This window comes from Archocentrus centrarchus, chromosome 4 (genome assembly GCF_007364275.1).
Source record: "Archocentrus centrarchus isolate MPI-CPG fArcCen1 chromosome 4, fArcCen1, whole genome shotgun sequence".
In the NCBI taxonomy this organism is placed as follows: Eukaryota; Metazoa; Chordata; class Actinopteri; order Cichliformes; family Cichlidae; genus Archocentrus; species Archocentrus centrarchus.
This window is the reverse complement of record NC_044349.1, coordinates 5,652,795-5,674,144: the sequence shown is the minus strand read 5'-3', so window position 1 is coordinate 5,674,144 and position 21,350 is coordinate 5,652,795. Positions and strand designations below refer to the sequence as shown.

At 39.9% G+C, this 21,350-nt stretch overlaps 1 protein-coding gene across 2 annotated transcripts; it reads left to right on the top strand.

Moving 5' to 3' along the window:
* The first annotated feature begins 5,810 nt into the window (after positions 1 to 5,810).
* Positions 5,811 to 7,623, top strand: rgs16 (regulator of G protein signaling 16). Of its 2 annotated transcripts, none has more exons than XM_030727008.1 (5): positions 5,811 to 5,939; positions 6,192 to 6,275; positions 6,379 to 6,440; positions 6,595 to 6,761; positions 6,850 to 7,621. In XM_030727008.1, exons 1-5 carry the CDS (start codon positions 5,896 to 5,898, stop codon positions 7,063 to 7,065), a joined length of 573 nt encoding a protein of 190 aa, XP_030582868.1. In that variant the 5' UTR covers positions 5,811 to 5,895; the 3' UTR covers positions 7,066 to 7,621. The 2 variants fall into 2 exon arrangements, with proteins under 2 accessions (XP_030582868.1, XP_030582869.1); XM_030727009.1 differs by lacking the exon at positions 5,811 to 5,939 and adding an exon at positions 5,946 to 6,078 and having other exon boundaries at positions 6,850 to 7,623.
* The last annotated feature ends 13,727 nt before the right edge of the window (positions 7,624 to 21,350 follow it).

The window sequence follows — 21,350 nt, the reverse complement described above, 5'->3', positions numbered from 1 at the left end:
CTGGTTCGATGACCTCAGAGCTCTTACAGGGGTGTGACAGTGAAGCAGCTCAGACAGATACAAAGGTGCCAGTCCATTTAAGGCTTTAAAAGTAAGCAATAAAATCTTAAAATCGATTCTAAAATGGACAGGGAGCCAGTGAAGGGATGACAGGACTGGGGTAATGTGTTCATGCTTTTTTAAACCGGTTAAAAGACGAGCTGCCGCATTCTGGACTACCTGCAGGCGGCGCACAGATGATTGATCTATGCCAAAGTACAGAGAATTACAGTAGTCCAGGCGGGAAGTAATAAAAGCATGAATAACTTTTTCCAGGTCCTGCTGTGGGAGATAAGGTTTTACCTTGGCAATGACTCTGAGTTGGTAAAAACTGATTTTGGTAACAGCACTTACTTGCTTCTCCATTTTAAAACTACTATCTAAAATGACACCCAGATTTTTCACAGCATCACGACAGTGAGGAGCCAAATGACTCGGAGTGCCAGAGGAGTAGCTTGAGGGGTCAAATTTACCAAAGCATATGACCTCGGTTTTGCTTTCATTAAGTTTTAGGAAATTGTTTCTCATCCAGGACTTGATGTCACTTAGACAGTTCAGCAGGGGTTCCCATGGATCTCTGCTGTTCAGTTTGATGGGCATATACACCTGGATGTCGTCAGCAAAACAGTGGAAACAAATATTATGTTTCCTAAAAATCGACCCTAGAGGCAACATATACAATGAGAAAAGAATTGGGCCCAGAATGGACCCCTGAGGCACTCCACAAGAAAGCTTTGCTGTGGTAGAAAAACAGTTTCCTAGATGGACAGAGAAACTTCTATCAGTAAGATAAGATCTGAACCAAGTCAGAACCGTGCCTTTAATGCCAATTTCATGTTCTAGGCGGGATAGAAGGATCTCGTGGTCCACAGTGTCAAAGGCAGCTGACAGGTCTAGAAGTACTAAAACTGCAGGACTACCAGAGTCCACAGTTAAAAGCAGATCGTTAAAAACTCTTAAAAGAGCCGTCTCTGTGCTGTGACGCATTCTAAAACCTGACTGAAACTTTTCCCACATTCCATGTTCACTTAAAAATGCTTGAAGTTGCTTAAAAACAACTTTTTCAAGAACCTTGGATAAAAATGGTAATTTAGAAATTGGTCTGTAATTTGAAAGAACATCAGGGTCAAGGTTCTTCTTCTTGATTAGAGGCTGTACAACTGCATGTTTAAAGGCAGCTGGAACACAACCAGATGCAAGCGCACTGTTAATCAGAGCGAGGATAGTTGGTCCCACTGAATCAAAAGCCTCTTTAAAAAGGCGAGACGGAACACAGTCTGTGGGAGAGTTTACAGGTCTCATATTTTGAATCACCTCCTTTAGTGTGGAGAGTGTGACAGGCTCAAACTGCTCAAAGACAGCTCTGCTGGGAGGAGGTGCAGATGAGTCTGTTTCAGCCTGAGGTGATGAAGGCCTGAGGGCAGAAATTTTTTCCACAAAAAATTTCTTAAAGTTTTCGCACAGTGCAGGACAGACCTTCGCTTGGTTCACATTACAGCGAGGATCAGCGAGTGAATTAAAAACACTAAAAAGAAAATGAGGCCTGTGACTGTTACTTGAAACAATGTTAGAGAAATAAGCAGACTTTGCATATTTTACTGCTTTCTGGTATTTCAATAAACAGTTACGCAGGATCTCTAAGGAGACATGGAGGAGACATTAAAGGAATTGTGGGCCTCAATAAGGAAGCAAGACATATTGGGGGGATAAAATAGGGCAACCTGTTTATTAAACAAAAACTGTTTTTTGTCTGTGATTTCTTTATTTGCTACAAAGTGAAAAACATAAATGAGCATACTCCAAGTATAGCAATTTCATCACTATACTTCAAGGCTAACGACTGAAGCAACTAACAATAACAGCACAGGATTGGAGCAATTTACATGTGATATTAGGGGGTTACCTAGGCAACCGGAGTATGGCATGTCTGCTAGAGACGAGCCGTTAGCAACAAAGTGTGTCGCTTCCTGTGTGGACGCCCCTGAAGACTGATTTACCATGGTAACCATCAGTGACACCTTCACAACAGAAAAAGAGGTAAATGTAGGTCAGAATTTCTGGTTTACTAATAATAATATCAAGCAGCAACAAGAAGGGTTAGAGGTTTTAGAGACCACACCTTTCACTGAATCTTCTTAGAATTGTTTAGAATTGTTTATATAATATATATATAGTAGCTGTAAAAACTATGAACCAGCACAGCACATTTTTTCACAACCCTTCAAAGAAGTTTTACCCTAATGCAAAAGACAGATTCTAATGGGTGTTCAAATTTTTGAACACAGAGAGGCACGAGTCTTAAAAATGTTTAATTCTTTGGTTGTCTGTTATCATAATACAGCCAAATGATGAGTACAATTCTGAATAAAGGTTTTTCTTTTCAAAGTAACAAGGCTGTCTTATTTGCTGAGGCAGACCACACCACATCATGTCCATTTCAACTACCTGTGAGTTTAAATTCTTTCCTGTGTTATTCTCCATTTAAATGCCACGTGGAGAGATCAGGGCTAGGCTGTCGATCCTGAAGACTACATGCCATAAAATAGCACACGAGCAAACAAAAAATAAAAATCAAAAATGCTCAGTGCCATCCCAGATGACTTTGCAAGTTATTCTTACACCAGTTTATTATACCATACTAATCAGGATATCACACTGTAGTAGCTGAAATCAACCCAAATCCAGCAGAGCACACACACACCCAGAGAAGTCATAACCCCTTCTCAGATTGCTGCAGCATGTCACAGAAGCAGAAATGTTCAGTCATTTATCCTATCTTGTTATTAAACTCAAGACCCACTGGATATATCAAATAACCTTTTGTGCGATCAAAGAACTCTCTTAAATCACTTGTATACTAGCACTCTCTCTAGGGCTGAATACTGGGTAAAGACACTTGGGGGCTTTCTGAGAAAAGCATCTGTGCAGTCTCAATTCTGGGAGCATCACTGTTTTTTATCAGTCAGGAAGTCTTTTAGCTGTGGCCATTTAACAACAAGGAAAAATGACCGGCACTTTCTGAAGAATATGTGGTACTATTGTGCAACAATGGAAAGTGTCTCAAGGGCATTGCTGGCTGATAGATTATCTAACTTATGGTAAATTCAATTCACCAGAAGAGTTTCTGAGAAATCAGATGTGAAAGCCTTCTCTCACAGCCTTATCTCAGCATCACATCCCTCCTTTATTTGTAACACTGAATACTATTGTTGTAAATCATTAACACCTTGTTGTGAATACTATCTGCTCAATCTGAATCTTTTTTTTTTTTTTTGATTTTCAATCAACTATATGAATGAATTATATCTTTAAATGGTGTAAACATGCAATGAAAAGCTATTCCTTCACTTAGAGCATTTCCTTGCCTTTTCTGTCCATCTATGGAAGCACATAATTGTCAGTTTCTTGCTTTTGCTGGTACAGCTGTGAAGTGTTCGTCAGAATCAGTTAGAAACCGTTCATAGCCAACAGTGACTACCCAACTTCCAGAAATGCCCTTAGTCTCTTTCTTTTCCCATTTCCGGGTTTCTCATTGGGACTGATAAGAGTGTGCTGACATCACCGTGAGTGTACGAGTAGGAGAGTGGGTGGCCGGGTTCCCCCAGGCTTCTCGGGCAAACCTTTGTTCTTTGATGGCACCAAATGGCGCAGTTAAAATCCTCCCCAGCAGAATGAGTCTCCTCTGCATCAGCTGACTTAACCTAATCAGTGCAGCCTGGCCTCGGCACGCTGTGAGCGCTTTTCTGAAATGTGTTTGTATCAAAGGATGTGTGGTTTGCACTACTTCTTTTTTAGGGATATTCTTGGACCAGCATGTCTCAGGGGTAATTTGTATTTTACCAAGAACCTTTAGAGCTGATATCTTGATAAGCACTATCAACCGAAAGGTTAGAAAAAGATTATAATTTAAAGTAAAGACAATGCAGATTATGGTTGGCAGAAGGTTCTCAATCACTGAACCACTTTACACCTTTGCATCTCAGAGGATACAGTCATCATTTACATAACAGCAAAGGGTCAGCTGTAAAGAAAGCAAATAGCTTTTGCATAAAACATTTTAACAAATGGCCAGCTGGGAAACCACGGGTCCTTCATGTAGATACTGTTTTGACATGTACCACCCACCTAAAGACCAAGCATACCCACATATGGCAACAGCACTCCCCAATGGCAGTGGTTGTCCCACAGCAGGGGCAGTGTACCCTGCACACATCAAACACTGCTCAGGCACACAACAAAGAGCCCAAGCCAGCCAGCAGACTCCCCACAGGACTTATCCCCAAACCCACAGGACGCAAAAGTTCAAACCCAGTGCCAGACATCACAGGACAACTGCACAGGTCCCGTGTGCTTGCCCTTAACAGAGACTGAGCACTGTATAGTCCTGCTGCTGTTCAGTAGTGCCTAGTATGCAACAGTCCACTGCTGCAAGTCCATTTAAGTAAGTTTTGATAATAACTCCAGTTCCTGGCTGTGTCAGGAAGTGTTAAACTAAATATTGGTTGCAGTTGTTGTGTACAGCATAAAATGAAGAATATTTAATGACTTGTTATTTAATTCTCAAGTTAACTTATTATATCATGTCTTGATGGTATACATTGATTTAACAGTTCATTCTAAGGATTCTAGATGTGCCAGCTTATTATGGTTGCTAGAATTCCAATCTGATGCATGATTCCTTGTTATACAGTAAAACACTTGGCAGCTGAATATCCTTCTTTGTGCAATCACTTTCATTTGATATGGTTTAAAATACTGTTATAGTGACTCTAGCTGCTTCTTAGGAATTAACAAGCGACAATGACCACTGGCATTTGGAGGTGGAATTTTTAATCTCCGAGGGGAGGGATGTTACTAGCCGAGGCTTTTTCATTTATCACAGATCCCCTATGGGTGCTCAGTTCCTTGAAATGCCCACAGCTGTAACCTTACATAACCAGTGTAATACAAAGTTTCAACTGTCAGGAGGAAGCCCTGATTCTAATAATGGTTCTGCTGGGTCTAGTCACAATACCTGTTATGTGGCTGTCCCTTTTTACTGTAATGTGAATATGACAAACAAATCCCAGATAAGCAATTGCAGCTTGCCATATGGGAAGCGATCTTGCTTCAGCTTTACTGTGTCCTGCAGCTGGCAGTACATCCACCCTGCTTTCAGGAAAATATAATTAAGCAGAGTGAATATCACATTTCCTTCCCATCATTCCCTGGAATGAACACCTTTATCTGCCCCATAAAGAGTGTTAAATTGTGATTGTGTTTGCACCTAGAGGACATTGAATCGAGGACAGAAAACAAAGGAGGTGTTGAGAAGCAGTCCGACAACACAAACTATTGAAAGGATGTTGATCATTTTATTGTCAAATTCTGCCCAGTGATGTGGAGCAGAATGCCTGTGATGCTGGCAGCCATCTGTGCAGTGCATGTGCTTATCTTATTATTATTGCATGTAGAATGCAAAAATTTCTCATTTTCTCATTTCAGTCATTTCAGTCTGTTAAAAAAAAAAACTCACTATGGTTGGTTTTTCATGGAAATGAAAGAAAAACAAAGTATAAAAATGTCAGTAGCTTTTATCATCTGACAGTAATTTCCCAGCCCTGTCCTCTCTCTCTCTCTCTCTCTCTCTCTCTCTCTCTCTCTCTCTCTCTCTCTCTCTCTCTCTCTCTCTCTCTCTCTCTCTGTCATTGGCTGAGGGGGCTGATGACACATCACAGGCAGGGGAGGTTGGATTATAAAGCCTCTGTGCGCACTCTCTTCAGATACAGAAATCTTGCTCCCGATTGAGATTTACTGAGCGGATACTTGAGCACCACCTAACCAAAACACCACCCCTACCGGCTCCAACCTGCTGCTATGTGTAAAGGATTAGCATCACTGCCTACCTGCTGCTTGGAAAGGTACATTAAGTTTGGTGCAAACACACAAACAGGTGATGTTTGGAGATTTGGATTATATGATAGAAGACAGCTCTGTTTTTGTTTTGTTTTTTAATCACTGTGCATCTCCATGTGAGCATCTGAGAATCTAAAATACAATGTAAGTTTTAGGTTATGCAAAATATAGACCTTTCCCCCAGTAATGACTTGGCAGTAAGTATGTCATTAAGGTCTTGTGAAAAATGTATCTAACCTGTTTTCTGTTTCTCTTAGGGCCAAGGAGCTGAAGGCAAGGCTGGGAAGCATTTTGCAGATCCATAACTGGAATCTATCCTGTTGCAAAATAGGAAAAAATAAGTAAGCATCGTAGATACAATATAATATGCAGGGTGCATTTATTGCAATTGTGTGCTTGATGAAATTCTAGTTTAATCTGATCTAATGCTTCATTTATTTTCAGGCCAACCCTGGAGGAATGCCTTAGGTGGAAAGAGTCCTTTGAAAAACTCCTTTCCAGCAAATGTAAGAAAGCTTTCATTTCTTGTTTTGCTTTCTTTTTTTGAGATATTTCCACACAAGAAAGTGCATTCAAATACCAGTAAATTGCATGCGATCACGTTCATCCACTCTGAGTTCATCATGTGCAATTAGTAATCAGTTTCCTCTATTTCTGCAGATGGACTGTGTGCCTTCACAGCCTTCCTGATGTCTGAGTTTAGTGAGGAGAACATCGCATTCTACTTTGCCTGTGAGGAATATAAAAATACCAAGTGTCCTACCAAACTAGCTGCTAAGGCTAAGAAGATCTATGATGAATTTATCGGCAGTGAAGCCCCCCGGGAGGTAAGGAAATAGCCATAACTCTCTTAGTTACTCATAGCTCTGGACAAAAAGAAATTCAAACTAATATTCTGTGTCCTTCTTTTTGTAGATCAATATTGACCATGAAACTCGTGATATCACCAAAGCCAACATGATGACCCCCACACCTTCTTGTTTTGACATGGCCCAGCACAAGATCTACATGCTCATGGCCAAAGATTGCTATCCTCGCTTTCTCCGCTCTCCAGCCTACAGGGATCTAATGTGCCAAGCCAAGCCGAGCACCAAGGCCAGAAATCCACCCCAGCAGGAGAAGAAAGCTTGAAATCTGTCCACGAGCCAGTAAGGGATTTGTTGGTGATCGCCTTAAGATTTTAAAAATGCAAGGAAAGTCTGGCACAAAGTGCTTCATCATGAAGCCACTACTGGTGCAGATGCAGAGTTCTGCATGAGAGCAGCTGTGGATGGGCCCATAGTGCAGAGGCCATTTCTTTGAAGAAGAAAACAGAACGGAGACAAAAAGGAAAATGGAGGAAAGCTTAAAATGCACTGCTGTTGATACAGACGGCGTTCGGACAGTAAAGAAAGAGTTCTACTAAACAGACTGAGTGACAATCAAGCAGGAAGGCAACAAATGTGGAAAATGCACTTTTCTTAGCCATTAGGCAAACTTTTGTAGTTGTGACGTGCAATGTCTGTCAAAGTTGTTCACTGTATATGCGTATGGGCATGTGTAGTACTTTATGAATTTGTATTTGCGTGTAATATGTATATATATATATATATATGTTGAATTTTTAATGAAAGTTGAAAATAATGTGCAGTTTAATTTATACTACAATATTTATATGACTGTTTTTTCTACATAACAGCAAATAAACTAAGTTATTTGAAAAATAAAGTGTGAAAATTTCTTAAATGTGTTGTCCTTATTGAACAAAATCACGTTCTAAATGTATTCATTCAAATGAGATTTGATATGCAATAGCACAATAAAAAAAACAAAAAAAAAAAAAACAAAGAAAATCAGTCACTGTAAAAGGTGATGGGTATTTTATTTACCCTAGTGACATAGATGAATCATCAAATGTCAATATGTGGTCAGGTGGAGTTTGTACATAGTCGTGCAAATACAGAGTATGCGTGTTTAATCATTCATATTATCTGATGTAGAGGTAACAATGATATATTTGGCCCTTATCACGATGAACTCTGTAGCCAACGTCGTGCACAACTGTTATTCACCAAGGAAACTGCTCTAAAATGTTTCATAAAGAACTCAGACAATGACAGCACCCTCCTGCTTCTTGCTTGTCACATACTGTGTGAATGGGAAGGCACTTTCTAGCAAATAGGAAGCTCAAGAGATGATGACAGCATTAACGTAATAGCAAGAGCTGTAAAACTTTATTATAACCATAGGCACTGTTTGCACCCAACATCAACATCAGGAAATACATGACAGAAAAGCTGCTACCAGGCTAGAGCACGGCCGCTGCCGCCTGTTAACCAAATAAACAGAAAACACAGGAAAAGGGATGACAAACCCATCCAAGGTCTGTAGTTAGGTAATAACCACACTGGCTATGATGCTGGTTATATAATTTGTTCTCATTAAAATGATAAATACTGTCGTTATGATTGCTTTGGTACAGTGTGCTATACAAAATGTGGCTGAATGTCTAGTTTGTGTATTCATATGTCATCAGTGCAGAGTGAAGCCATTATTAGGTGGACGACAGCTGGTCCGCAGCCCTGATCCATATGAATATAGCATAATGCCGCCCCCTTCTCCATAGTAAACCTTTGACATTTCTATCTAGCTCTGAGCATAGCAATGACCATCTGTAAAACTGGTTTGGGGGTTTGTACGTTTTGGCATGTTGTGAACAGTGCAGTGGATGTCCAAGAAGTATACGTTCAGTTAGCAAGACAGAAATAAACTTCAACTGATGATGATGATAAATGATAGTTGAAAAAATGTTGAAAAAACTAATCTGATATTAAGGCTTGTGTGGTGGGAATGAGAATATGCTCTGGAAGGTTAAAGTCTGGTGTACTTGTGATAGTGTGGAGAACATGAAGCATTTGCTAGATAGTATCTAACATCACTGTTATTTATTGATACACGTATTAGTAAGTAAGTAAGTACATTTTATTTTATAGCACATTTAAAACCAATATGCTTTACAATAAAATCAATAGAATAAATACTGACACTATATTGCAGCTGCCACCAGCCAGGCTGGACCTTCACCAGCACTGATTCAAATAGAAACAGCAACTGGCTGATGAATAAGTTTCTTTAAAAGTTAAGATGGACCTTAGTTAGGATTATCGCTTTCTATTTACAGGTTATGCTAATATTAAATGGGAACTAATCAGTTTTTACTTATTTTCTGGCATATACACACTTTTTTCCATGGTGGAGGATCAAACATGGCCAAAGCTTCAAATAAAAAGGTTAGCTTATTTACAGCTAATCCCAGAGAGCCCAAAGCCCAGGCTTGAGGCTGCTTCAAAAATTGTTTTGGGCAGCTTTTTCTGTTCTTGGATCTATGTGATGTCAGAGCAGATATCCCTCATTTGGTCACCACAGACACAGCGCTTTGACTGAAAGGTAAGAAGCTCCACCCACTAATTTGTTCAAATCAATTGTTTGTGAGATATACCAGCAATCTCCAAAGCTGAAAAATGAAGCCAATATGAAGTGTCAAAAAGGACAGTTCCTCTGGTGGCCAGCACTTAATCTGGCACAAAAAGCTCTTCTGGACTGGAGTTAAGGGCGTGGTCGCTGGAGGTGAGAGGTGCCCCAATACAAGCAGCTGAACTGGACTTTTTCATCATGTTTACGATTCAGTTTCGGTGAATTAAATTTTAGTATTTTACCTGAACTGTTACCTAATACTAACTAGCAGATATGTGAGTCTGCGCATGGCATCTTGTCCAAACACTGCCCGCGGCACGTCACCAGGTGGAAGTAATTTTAGGATTTTTACCCTGCCTGATTTTTTTAATAGATTTTTTATTGTCTTTTTACCTTGCGTGTTTTCATGTTTTTTGACTACATGCTTTTATTTACATTTTTGTTTGTTGTTTTTTTTTTTACTTCTTTCCTTCATCTCCCCAAATTAGCTACACCTGTGCAGTCACACAGTTTTAAAGGACAGATACAACTCATAAAAAGAAGATATGGCAGGGACTGACCCAACAGAGCAAACTATAGCCTGAATGGGCATGGACAGCAATGTTTTTTATTCGGGGCCATCGCTGGGAGACCATGATGGGCTTGGCTTGTGAGACTTTGAACGCTGACAGCAGGAGACAACCAGACATGGGAAGCGTCACAGTCCTCATGGTATTATCGACAGAAGTGGTGAAACGACTGGCAGTGAATGAGGATCAGCTGCAGGCAGAGTTCGGACCTCTGCTCGACCTTTGTACGTATTGACTCTCCATAGTAACTAAAGTAAGATTGGTGTTTCCTGGGCCAGTTACTGCCAGAGGTTTCCTTCTACACAGAAGGTCAGCAAGCTGTGTGCAGCGTACGGACTGGAACACAAGGAGGGGGAGGATCTGCCCCCCAAACTGGACTTTTGTATTGTTTTAGAGGAGACACTTGACTTGACACTTGATATTTTTTCTAAATATCATTTTACAATTTTTTTTAAAATTTCATCTTTTATACATTTTTGTTTGAGTTGATAGATTAGCATAACTAATCCCATATCATGTACTGTGTGGTAAAAGTTGGACAACAATACTAAATTTTGTTTAGAGCTGCCAGTCAAAAAACAGGAAAGCATAACTCTTATTATTCTTATTAAGAAATGTCATCTGAATGTTGGTGGAAATCAAGACATGATTCGTGTTTCCAGTGTCCCACATTTAAAAAGTAACAAACAGTAAATCACACTGAAATTAGATCATTTCCCAAGGTCAGTTATTTAACCACAAACTGTGGGGAAAGTGTGTACAGAGTTCATTTTCCTGGTATTGATGGCTCACTAAATTACTGAGCTTTTATCTACAGAGATTTTGAGATTTCCTTGGATATTTCTGGCACCACCCAGTTCACTGGAAATAAATGAATTTCAATGTCTTCATTCTCCAGAAATAGTAAAGCCCCAAACCAGCCACAGTCCTCATGAGAGGAAATGTTTTTCTTGATGGGGAAACAGACCTCTGGGCCTTTGCCAGTTTCAGCCAGTTTAGCCTGGTCTGATTAACTGTCTAATTAATATTGAAATGTAATTCAAGCACTTGCTGTATAAGGTTAAAAAGTGTTCTCTGACAAGGCACTCACACTGTGTAAATAGCAAAAAGCCTGAGAAAGAAAAACACAAATCTAAATACTTTTTTTTTTTTACGTTTGTGCCCATGAAAAGCATTCATTGTGCTCCAAAAGGCAAACATTAACACAAAACTGACCTCTAGATTCTTTTCTCTCTTATGTCACCATCAGACATGGTGACAATGTGACGATATTTATTTGAAATGTTTTGTATGTTTTGTTTGATGTTTGATATTTGATATATGGTTTTCCTACAAGAGTAACCTACTCCATATTGCATGTTACAAATTGTACTTTCTGGTGTAATAGAGTATTAAAGCAATCTAGGCCAGTGGTGTGTGGTTAAATTGTGCAACTACGCTGTCCTCTGGTGGTTTCATTTTGTAATTACATTTACCAAAACTTCCCCTACAGCTAGTAACGTGTTTGGAATGTTATTATGCTTAATGTGTTTGGTCACTTTGAGGTTACTGCGCTAAACCGAGCTGTTTTAAACTGTTAAATAAACTTTGCCAAATCAACCATCAACAGTTATTGTTTTCTGTGTGGCAGCGGAAATACTGACAACTGTCAGTGGATTACTTTAGTGTAGAATAAATCTTTAAAACCAGAAGCTCTGAACTCTCTCCTCTCCTGTCCCATTAATCTGTTGTTCAGCATCACATAAAATCATCTTAATGAGGAGCACACATCATCCCTGAGAAAAAGGAAAAAGTTCCCATGATTGATTAAGTAAACTGAATTTTCCAGACTGAACAAATTTAAAACGAGATGTCACTCAGTGAAACAGCTGTACACATCTGGCTGCAGTGCTCCACTCACCGTGCACTCTAAAAAAAAGCGTATATGCAGAACGTTTTAGTGAAAACGATCTACGTTTCTGTTTTAGTCGTGGCATTCTACTTTTTTGCATTTACATTTAGCTTGAAATTCTTATTTAGGGTAAGGCAATTCATTCTGGTTTATCCTACATCTGCCGTCGAGACATATACTTTCTGCTCCCAAACCAAATGGTGCTCCTGTGATTCTTTCCAAACACATACAAAACATAAGTGTATGTTGTGCATAATTATGGTTTAAATATGACGTAAGCTCTAAAATCTACCATTATTACTTGCTGAACCTCTAACTATTTCTTGCTGGGGCTTGCTAGCCTTAAATAAGCCTTCTCTTCATAAAGCACAAATTAGCTTTGCTTGATGATTTTGGTGAAAGCTTCTACTTCTTGGGTTTTGATTTTGACCCAGATATCATCTGCATATTGTACCCAGACAGAGAAGATAAATGGTTTGAGAAAGGAGTTAAGGATGCCATCCATGTCCACCATGAAACACCATCACCAAACAGAGGTGGTATTAACCACCTATATTGGATCTTTGTGAACCCTTCACAGGGGTCTAAACACCCAATCACACATTGACCCATGTGACCTTAACAATGTTCATGATTGCAGGGTGGGGCAGTGGCTCACATGGAAATCACACCTTGGCTCATGTGACCTTAATGACCCCTGCCTTGGTTTACCTGACCCTTAATGACTCGCACAATCATAGGGTGGGTTGATGACTCTTAGAACCCCCCCCCAAAGTGACAGCCCAACTACGGATTCAGTACCTGGGACTCCCCATTAGTCTTTGGAACTGAAGAAGCCTCTCAGACAAGAGGTGAAACATCTTTATGAATCTAAAAAGAAGCCCAGTTGCCTTCAATTCGACCGCTTGAGATGAGACAGTGACTCATTCCCACACTAAGGTTGCAGGATGGATGGATGGATGGATGGATAGATGGATGGATGGATGGAACTCTTTTAAGCCATGAAGTCTGAGAGCCATCTTTGTTTTGCCTTTTTTAGATTTCACATCTGTGCTCTGACAGTCTGGGCCAATTTGTCTTACAATACAGACATTTCAAATAAACATGAACTTTGAAAAAAATCCAGTGATTCTATTTCAGAATTAATTTTAACAGCAGCTAGTTCCGGTTGAATCACAGTGATGCAAAATAGCATCTCCCCTGATTAACACATAATGACAATAAAGTTGCATTATTACAGAATGAACCCTGTCCAATAATAACGAACTTCAGACTTTTTGTCCCATTTAAATCATAACCACATGGGGACAAATCAAGTGTGTTTGGTTGGTTCACTGATTGACTGAGAGGAGAGGGGTAAAAAAAGAAGCTGGATGGAGGATCTAAAGAAGAGATGTGGGTGAGGTTGAGGAGAAAGAAGAACTGGGTTCAAGAGATGGAGGAGAGGTAGTGGTATAATGATGAAGACTGAGAAGCAAGGGTGACAGAGAATGGAAAGTTGAGGGGGGAGAAGTTGCAGGTAGAGGAATAGCTGAGGGGTGATCAAGGGAGCAGTATGGATGAAAGAGATGAAGCACGGTCGGAAAGGATCAGGAAAAAAGCAGGAAGGGACAGGGAGCTACTATTGTCCAGCTGGAGCTGAAAGACCATCAGCCTCCTCCATTTTCCTGTCACCATGACATTTTTTTTTTTTTTTTTGCAGCTCTGATAACCCTTTGCTTTGCTTTCTGTTTTTCTTTCTTTGTCTAATTTTTCTCTTCGCTGACATACCTATTCTCTGTCTCTGTTTTCTTCTGCTTCTTTTTCTCCTCCTCCTCCAGCTTTTGTGTTTTCTGCCTTCTGTTGCACTTTGTCGTCCATATTACTGTGTTTAGTAATGCCAGGTTTTCAGCTCCTGTGCCGCACAGTTGCCTTGTGGGACTGGGGAGCTTCAGAGAGAGAGACTATCCCTCTGTTTCTGGAGATTTGAGTTTTCACAGTCTCCCCGACTCAGCATGTTTGCTTCCTGCTGCTGTTTATTACACACTCTTGGTGGAATATACATGTAGCTGTCTTGACCCTTTGCTTGTAGGAGCCTCCAGCAGTTTTACAAGCTTAACCCACTCTCGCTTGTAGAAATTCTCTTTAGCCTATCTGTCCTTCTCAGCTGCATTTCAGGTTCAAAGATTCTGGCCTCTGAGTTGTTCAGGCTCCTCCACAGAACCTGTCAGCAAGAAGGTAAGAAGGTGATCAGTTTGCAAGCTAATGTGTGTATGTTCTCTCAGGTGACAGGTGTTATACAGAGAGGTGTCAAGGGCCCTCTGCAGCTGAAAGAGGTCATCCATGACATTGTGCTAAGCACCCGTGAGAAGACTGGGTTGTTTCTTTGTTCCATGGCACAGAAAAATAATTATACAGAGGAGAAAGAAAGCAAATATCTTTTGCTAATGCAGTAGTCTGTTTTGCATCAAGGATTGCAGTTGTCTTTGACTGTAAGTAGATACATGTGCCTACATGTCCCTAGTAGGATTGGATACAATAAGAGTCTGACAAGATTCACAAATGCAAGTTATTTTCTCAGCACCAGGGGGCAATGTAGCGCTGAGGATAAACCTGAGCTATAGTCAAGTTTTTGTCACTTTTTGTCACATCACAAAGAATATAAGACAACACTTCTCGAGCAGAGGACCAGATTAAAGACCTAGGAGGGGATGTTGAGGAGGTAAAGATGATATCAGTATGGTCAAATACACTAAAGTGTTGGAAAATATTAAGTAATTGTGTAAATAAATTAATTTTATGTGTGACAAAGAAAAATTCACATTAAAAAAAATGCAGGGAGCATGTGCACCATGTCCTAACTGTCAGCTACATCCTGAATGTTAACAGAGCCCGTGTACGCAAGAGCACATGCTGTATGTTCATTATATCAGCAGCCACGATCATCTTCAACGCATATGGCTGTACTGAACCCTGTGACCTCGAGATTAAAATAGGTGTTCTAAACACACAGTGTCCTGCCTGTATGTTTAGGGAACCCCCTCAGCAGTCATTAAGAAGAGTAAATCTGGAGAAGAGGACCCAAAGTGCACATTCTGTACTCTTTCCCTTCGGACAAGACATGTGCTGTGCAGACGCACCTCAGTGTGGCCTGGATCTCCAAGCTGTTATTTTTTCCTAAACTCTCTTAGCCCATCCCTCGTATAGCATCAGAACAAATTTCTGCCTACCTGCAATATACAATATATTTCAAATATTATTACAGTGATGTTAGTTTCTGTCGAACAGCTTTATTTGATGCCACCTACATTACGAATTAGCGCACAATTGTTTTAGCTAAATAATGTTGTTGTTGTTTAACTAAACAACAACTCAAACTGAAAATGCATTTTTAAATGATTTTTTTTTTTTTTTGGAAGGAGAGCGCTTTAATAAATCATCTTTCCCCCTCCGTCTCATAAACTGAAGCTTGCCATTCTAATCATCATTTACTCATTCCTTAAAGACTAAATGAAGATGTGAGAAAAATTGTAAACTTGAATATGTTATTGTGATAGAGAACAAATCCAGGAGCAGAATATGAAGGGATGAGAATAGGAGGGGAGGATTCATGACAAACGTTAAATGAGTGGGTGAAAACAGACAGCCAGGAGTGAGGGAATGCAACGGCAGTGACATACAATACTGCAAGCGTGGGAAATCTCCTGGTGTGGGTCCCTAGTGAAAAGACATGATTGTGCTATCTAGTGACTTAGTTCCTTGGGGTTCACATCCTCTGTATTCTCAGATCCCTCAGGCCAGGGAAAAAAAAAAAAAAAAAGCTACACTTACTGATTTGTCTGTGACGTCTTGCATTTTAGTTTTCAGTTTATATTATTTAAAATGAGTGTAGTTCACTAAAAACATGCATAATGCTGTGTAATTAGTGCAGCCATAAATCCAGCCAAAAGTACTACAGGGCTTAAAACAGGCAGGGATCTGGTGGAACATCTCACAATGAATTACTTGTTACTGATATATTTGGGTACAAAAGAAAAGTTTTACAAACAGCGTGAAGATTTTAAGGGGTTCACATCTAGATTTTTGTGGCATGGAGGTGTCTTGATACAACCATAAAGCAGCTAAGTGACTTTTTACACCAAATACAACAGCTGAATTCAACTTTGAACAATCTGAGACAATGTGAGGTAATTGCAGCTAACTTAAAACGTTACACCAAAGTATTTAAGTAATTTAAGATCTACATAACAGGCCCAGGAACTATGTAAATATAAATTAACTGTAGGATTATCCAACTGAGAACAATTAAAGAGGAAAACAAAAACAAAAAAACTAAACTAAACTTCTGTCACACATTCTTGCTTAAAATGTCAACAGATGTAGCAATCCATTGTATCAACATGAGGTAATTTGGCTTGCTTTGGACAAAAGTGCAGCAGTGTTTCCACATCCAATCCAAGCAAGTATGACTATTTCATTCACTTTCTGTTGTTTTTGCATTTTTCATCCAGTTAGCCCTCAGCTAGACCTTAACACTTTCCAAGCTTACACTGTGGACTGGGCAGGTAGTGCACTTGATTCAGACGATCTGTTTTATGTGTGTTTGAGTGCGTGAGATTTTTATGGTCATCGCTTTGAACTCTTCAATACTTTGAACTCTTAAATGTCAGATCTAATCACATGCATTTTACCAGAATGTCAGTGTTGACTTAATTCTGTTGTAGACTCTTCAATAATTGAGACCAGATGTTTGCACAGTAATAAAGCACATCTTCTAACACATCCTTTGACGCATGTTTCAGAAATACTTATCCATGCACTCATTCTGAGCTGGGAAATGTTTGGTTATGCTTTTATTATTTCACTTTGGCCCCTAATTGCTTAATTAAAATTAAAATGAGGTCAGACATTCAGTGATTGTGGAGTGTGTGAATTTTCAACATGGGATTAGGCAACACTTTATGTGGCAGATTTCAAATGAGGTCAAAATATTCATTGTATGAATTAAGCTGTATTTAGCTGAGAAAATTGCAAAGTTATGTAATGTAGCAAAGGTCAGTGTTCTGGGAAGTTATGACAGCATGTAACACATAATGTGCATCAGCAACGGGAGATAGCAGCTATGACAGGAAATGAGCAGAATCGCTGTTAAAGAGCAACGCTGTTTCTGCAACCAATACTTCATCTACACTTCTATATATTTCACGTCAAGTTTAGATTTCAGTGTGGGCATTCTTCCATCCATCCCAAGGTTTTAAATAACTCTGCGTGCATGCTGTATCTTGCAATGGTTTGTTAATACTTGTTAAGACTAAGTGTTCACCGCATAAAAGAGTAGCCATCTGGCTGATTATATCCAGCATATGTCTCTAAATGAGTTGCTTTTCATGCTTTTTTGCTGAGTATCTGTCAGTTTTGGCAGGTTGTAGCTTCCCAGTGCACGCTAAATTAATCAGTTCTGTGTAAAATATATTCACTCTCATTAGCTGCTCAATCTGCCACTTTTAAACTAAATACAATGACAACATGGTTAAACAACTTAGAACCAGTTCTGCCGTTTACTTCTCTGTGACATTCATTCCTAGTAAAGTGAAAGTTCAATGCTAAGCTGTGCAGTGATACACTATATTACCAGAAGTGTTCACTCACCCATCCAAATCATTGAATTCAGGTGTTTCAATTACTTCCATGGCCACAGGTGTATCAAACCAAGAACCTAGGCATCTGTGAAAGAGGAGGCCTGTGAATTCCAGCATGGTACAATGATAGGATGCCACCTGTCTAACAAGTCCAGTGAACTTTCCTCATTACTAAATATTCCACAGTCAACTGTTAGTGATATTATAACAACATGGAAGTGACAGCAACTCAGCCATGAAGCAGCAGGCCCTGTAATAACACAGAGTAGGGTCAGCAGATGCTGAGGTACATAGTGTACAGAGGTCACTAACTTTCTGCAGAGTCAATCGTGACAGACATCCAAACTTCATGTGGCCTTCAGATCAGCTCAAGAACAGTGTGTAGAGTTTCATGGAATTGCTTTCCATGGCTGAGGAGCTGCATCCAAGCCTTACATCACCAAGCGCAATGCAAAGTGTCGGATGCAGTGGTGTAGAGCATGTTGCCACTGGACTCTAGAGCAGTTGAGACTTCTTCTCTCAAATGATGAATCACGCTTCTCCATCAGGTAATCTGATGGGTGAGTCTGGGTTTGGCAGTTGCCAGAAAAATGGTATCTGTCTGACTGCATTGTGCCAAGTGTAAAGTTTGGTGGAGGGGGGGATAATGGTGTGGGGTTGGTTTTCAGGAGTTGGGCTTAGCCCCTTAGTTCCAGTGAAAGATGCTTCAGCATACCAAGATATTTTGGACAATTTCATGCTCCCAACTTTGTGGAAACAGTTTGGGGATGGCCCCTTCCTGTTCCAACATGACTGCACACCAGTGCACAAAGCAAATCCTCAAAGACATGGATGAGCAGGATTGGTGCAGAAGAACTTGACTGGCCTGCACAGACTCCTGACCTCAACCTGTTAGAACCCCTATGGGATGAATTAGACCGCAGACTTTGAGTCAGGCCTTCTCGCCCAATATCAGTGTCTGACCTCACAAATTCACTTCTGGAAGAGTGGTCAAAAATTCCCATAAACTAAACCTTGTGGAAAGCCTTTCCAGAAGAACTGAAGCTGTTATAGCTGCAAAGGGTGGGCCCACATCATATTAAACGCTATGGATTAAGAATGGGATGTCACAGGCAGACAAGTGAATACTTTTTGCAATATAGTGTCTCTCAGACCACTCAAACAGCAAATGTTAACACCAACATGACAAAAATCAAGCTTTAAGGGTTGGTTTGATGGATGGCCTTGTAGTTGTCTGGATTTCATGCAGTGACCCATGTTCTTCAGGGACTAGCAATGCAAACTTGTTTGCTTTCTGCAACCACAACCTTTCCCTAACCTTATCATTTTAGATATCTTAATACCTTTATTTTGGCTTCTTTATTTGGTTTACCCAGGGCCACGCCTAATTTTAAAATGATTTTGGCTGCCATGCACAAATGTTCATTCCTGGGTTTGAAGGAAATCTGTTTTTCTGTTTTAGCATGAGGCTGCCCCTGTGCACAAAGCTGGGTCCATAAAGACGTTTGATGTGGAAGCAGTTGATTTGTCTCCACTTAGCCAGGACCTAAATAGACCCTTGGGACTAACTAAAACACTGACTGTAAGCCAGGCCTTTTCGCCCAGCCAGGTTACAAAATTGCATATAAAAACTAGTGAAAGTGGACTATTAATCGACTCACTTTATTTGTCGAGCACATTTAATAACAACTGTTGGCCAACGTGCTCATTTCTTTTGTCGTTTGATTATATTTAATATCCTTGGTTTGGAGATCAGATGGAGAACAATCACATTAATGTGAAAAACAGGGAATTTTGTTCATGAAGACTACACATGAGACATTTGAGCGGAAAGTGTGTCTTAGCCATAGGAAAATCGTCCCCCCATTTCTGCCTGTGACTACATCAGTGTTCCCATCTTCGAGTCCATTAGACAGCCACTAGTCCAAAGCTGCTCCTGAAGTGCTCCTTAGTGCATTAACCCCCCAGAAGTGTGAACATGACAAACACGATGTACGTGAGCTCCTTTGGAAACAGGCTTTCACACCACATGATTGAACTCTCCTCTGTGTTTCTAACAGTCACTGCAAACTGTTGCTATTTTCCACACACAGCATTGGTTTCACTGTCATGTTTGGCTTGGCTTGTTTTTATATCACCAATTTTAAGGCTATTTAGTCTGATTTGTGTCCCTATCTTCGAAAACCAAACACACTTAGACTACAGGACTGAATAAAATGACGTGATAATCAGTGTTGTTTCAGATTTGGGGGTTATCTGATCTGATGTAGCTGTAGGAGTTTAACTGTGAAAAAAAAACAGCAGGAAACACATTTGCATCAGTGCTTCTAAAGCCTATCTGTCCAGCCAGTGTACTTTCAACAATGTTTTATGTCGCTGTAATTCATAAATAAAACCCTTGCTTTCATGGAAACTGCCATCAACAGCTGGAAATGTAAATTTATGGAAGAATATGCATTACTGCAAAAGAAATATTGGTTTTAACATGAGCTGCAAATCAGATTTTTTTTTTTTTAAATTTTTGGTGTGTTTGACTGTGTTACATAAAAGAAGCTTAGCAATAGATCCATTAGTATTTTGCATTGACCTTCCAACGGAAAATCCATTTGGTCTCCAAACAAAGATTACAATTTATTTCTCTAAGGCAGGAATGATAACGAATACATCATTATTTATCCTCAAATTTTTTCCTCCCTGTGTTGAGGCCACAGTTCCGTAATAGTCAAATCCATGATAATTCAAGAGAAAACAAGCTTTGCAGTTTTTCTCTGCCCCTTCCTCCGTTACCGCCAGATTCACCGGAAAAGCCTTTACAAATAAACAGCTTAATGAAAACAATTAATGGCGCTGTGGGAAAAGCAATTTAATTTCCTCTCGCTGGGCCGGTGGACTGAGCACTGAGAAATTAGACACCAGCCTTCTCCAACCAGCCTCATGCCTGCAGTTCTGCACGGCCACCTCAGTAAGAAAGCAAGAACAAATCTAAAGTTGATGGCGCCAGTAAAGGGAAAAATCACTGCATGAACATGTACAAAAATCCCTTTGAATGGGATGTATATGTGTATGTGTTATGTGTTTAATTCCTTTGGCTGGTGATCTCTTCTGTCATCACACAGCCATGGTTAACCCGAAGCACAGATTAATACCAGTGTTATCTGAGGACATGGGATGGTTATATCATATCCTGTGAATTGGAAAGTCAACTGAAGCATCCAGTGTCCTTTGTTCTGGTCAGCTCTCTGACATCTGTTTTCTCTGGACTTTATTAAATGACTGTTTAGCCTTTGATCCCAACTGAAATTTGGAAACTGAAAGTTAATCACACAATGAAATATCAGTAATAAATGTCACAATACAAAGGGCAATCTTTTGTTTTTGTAAAATTTAGTTTTGGTAAGTATCCAAAGTGTTTTTAGGGAGTTTTTCTCTATTATCTAATGTGGATAAGACCTGACACACAACTATCTCAGTATCAATGAACACATGTGCTCAAGGCCTCCTCAGGTTGGATATCTGACTAAACTGGCAAAGACTAAACCTAAAATTATTCTGATTTTATTTCAGGCCCCATTCACACAGGTCAAGAGACTGGTTATTGACTGCTTGGTAAGCCAACTTCTTTCACTACTCGTCAAGCAGTAGTGAAACACTTCGAAAAGTGTCGCTAAGGCACAACTTTTACTTTGAAAGCAAAAGTTCTCCATTTCCAGTTTGTGTTGCACTTCTTCAAGTTTCACTACAGTGAAAGAGCAAATGACAAGTGTCACCAAGTTGGCATCTTCCATGCAAGCTAAGTGAAACTGCTCCAATCTGCTAGTGACCAAAGCAATCACAAGACGGTTTTTGGTGCAGCACCCTCTTTGCAACCGATTTCACCCTGCGAGA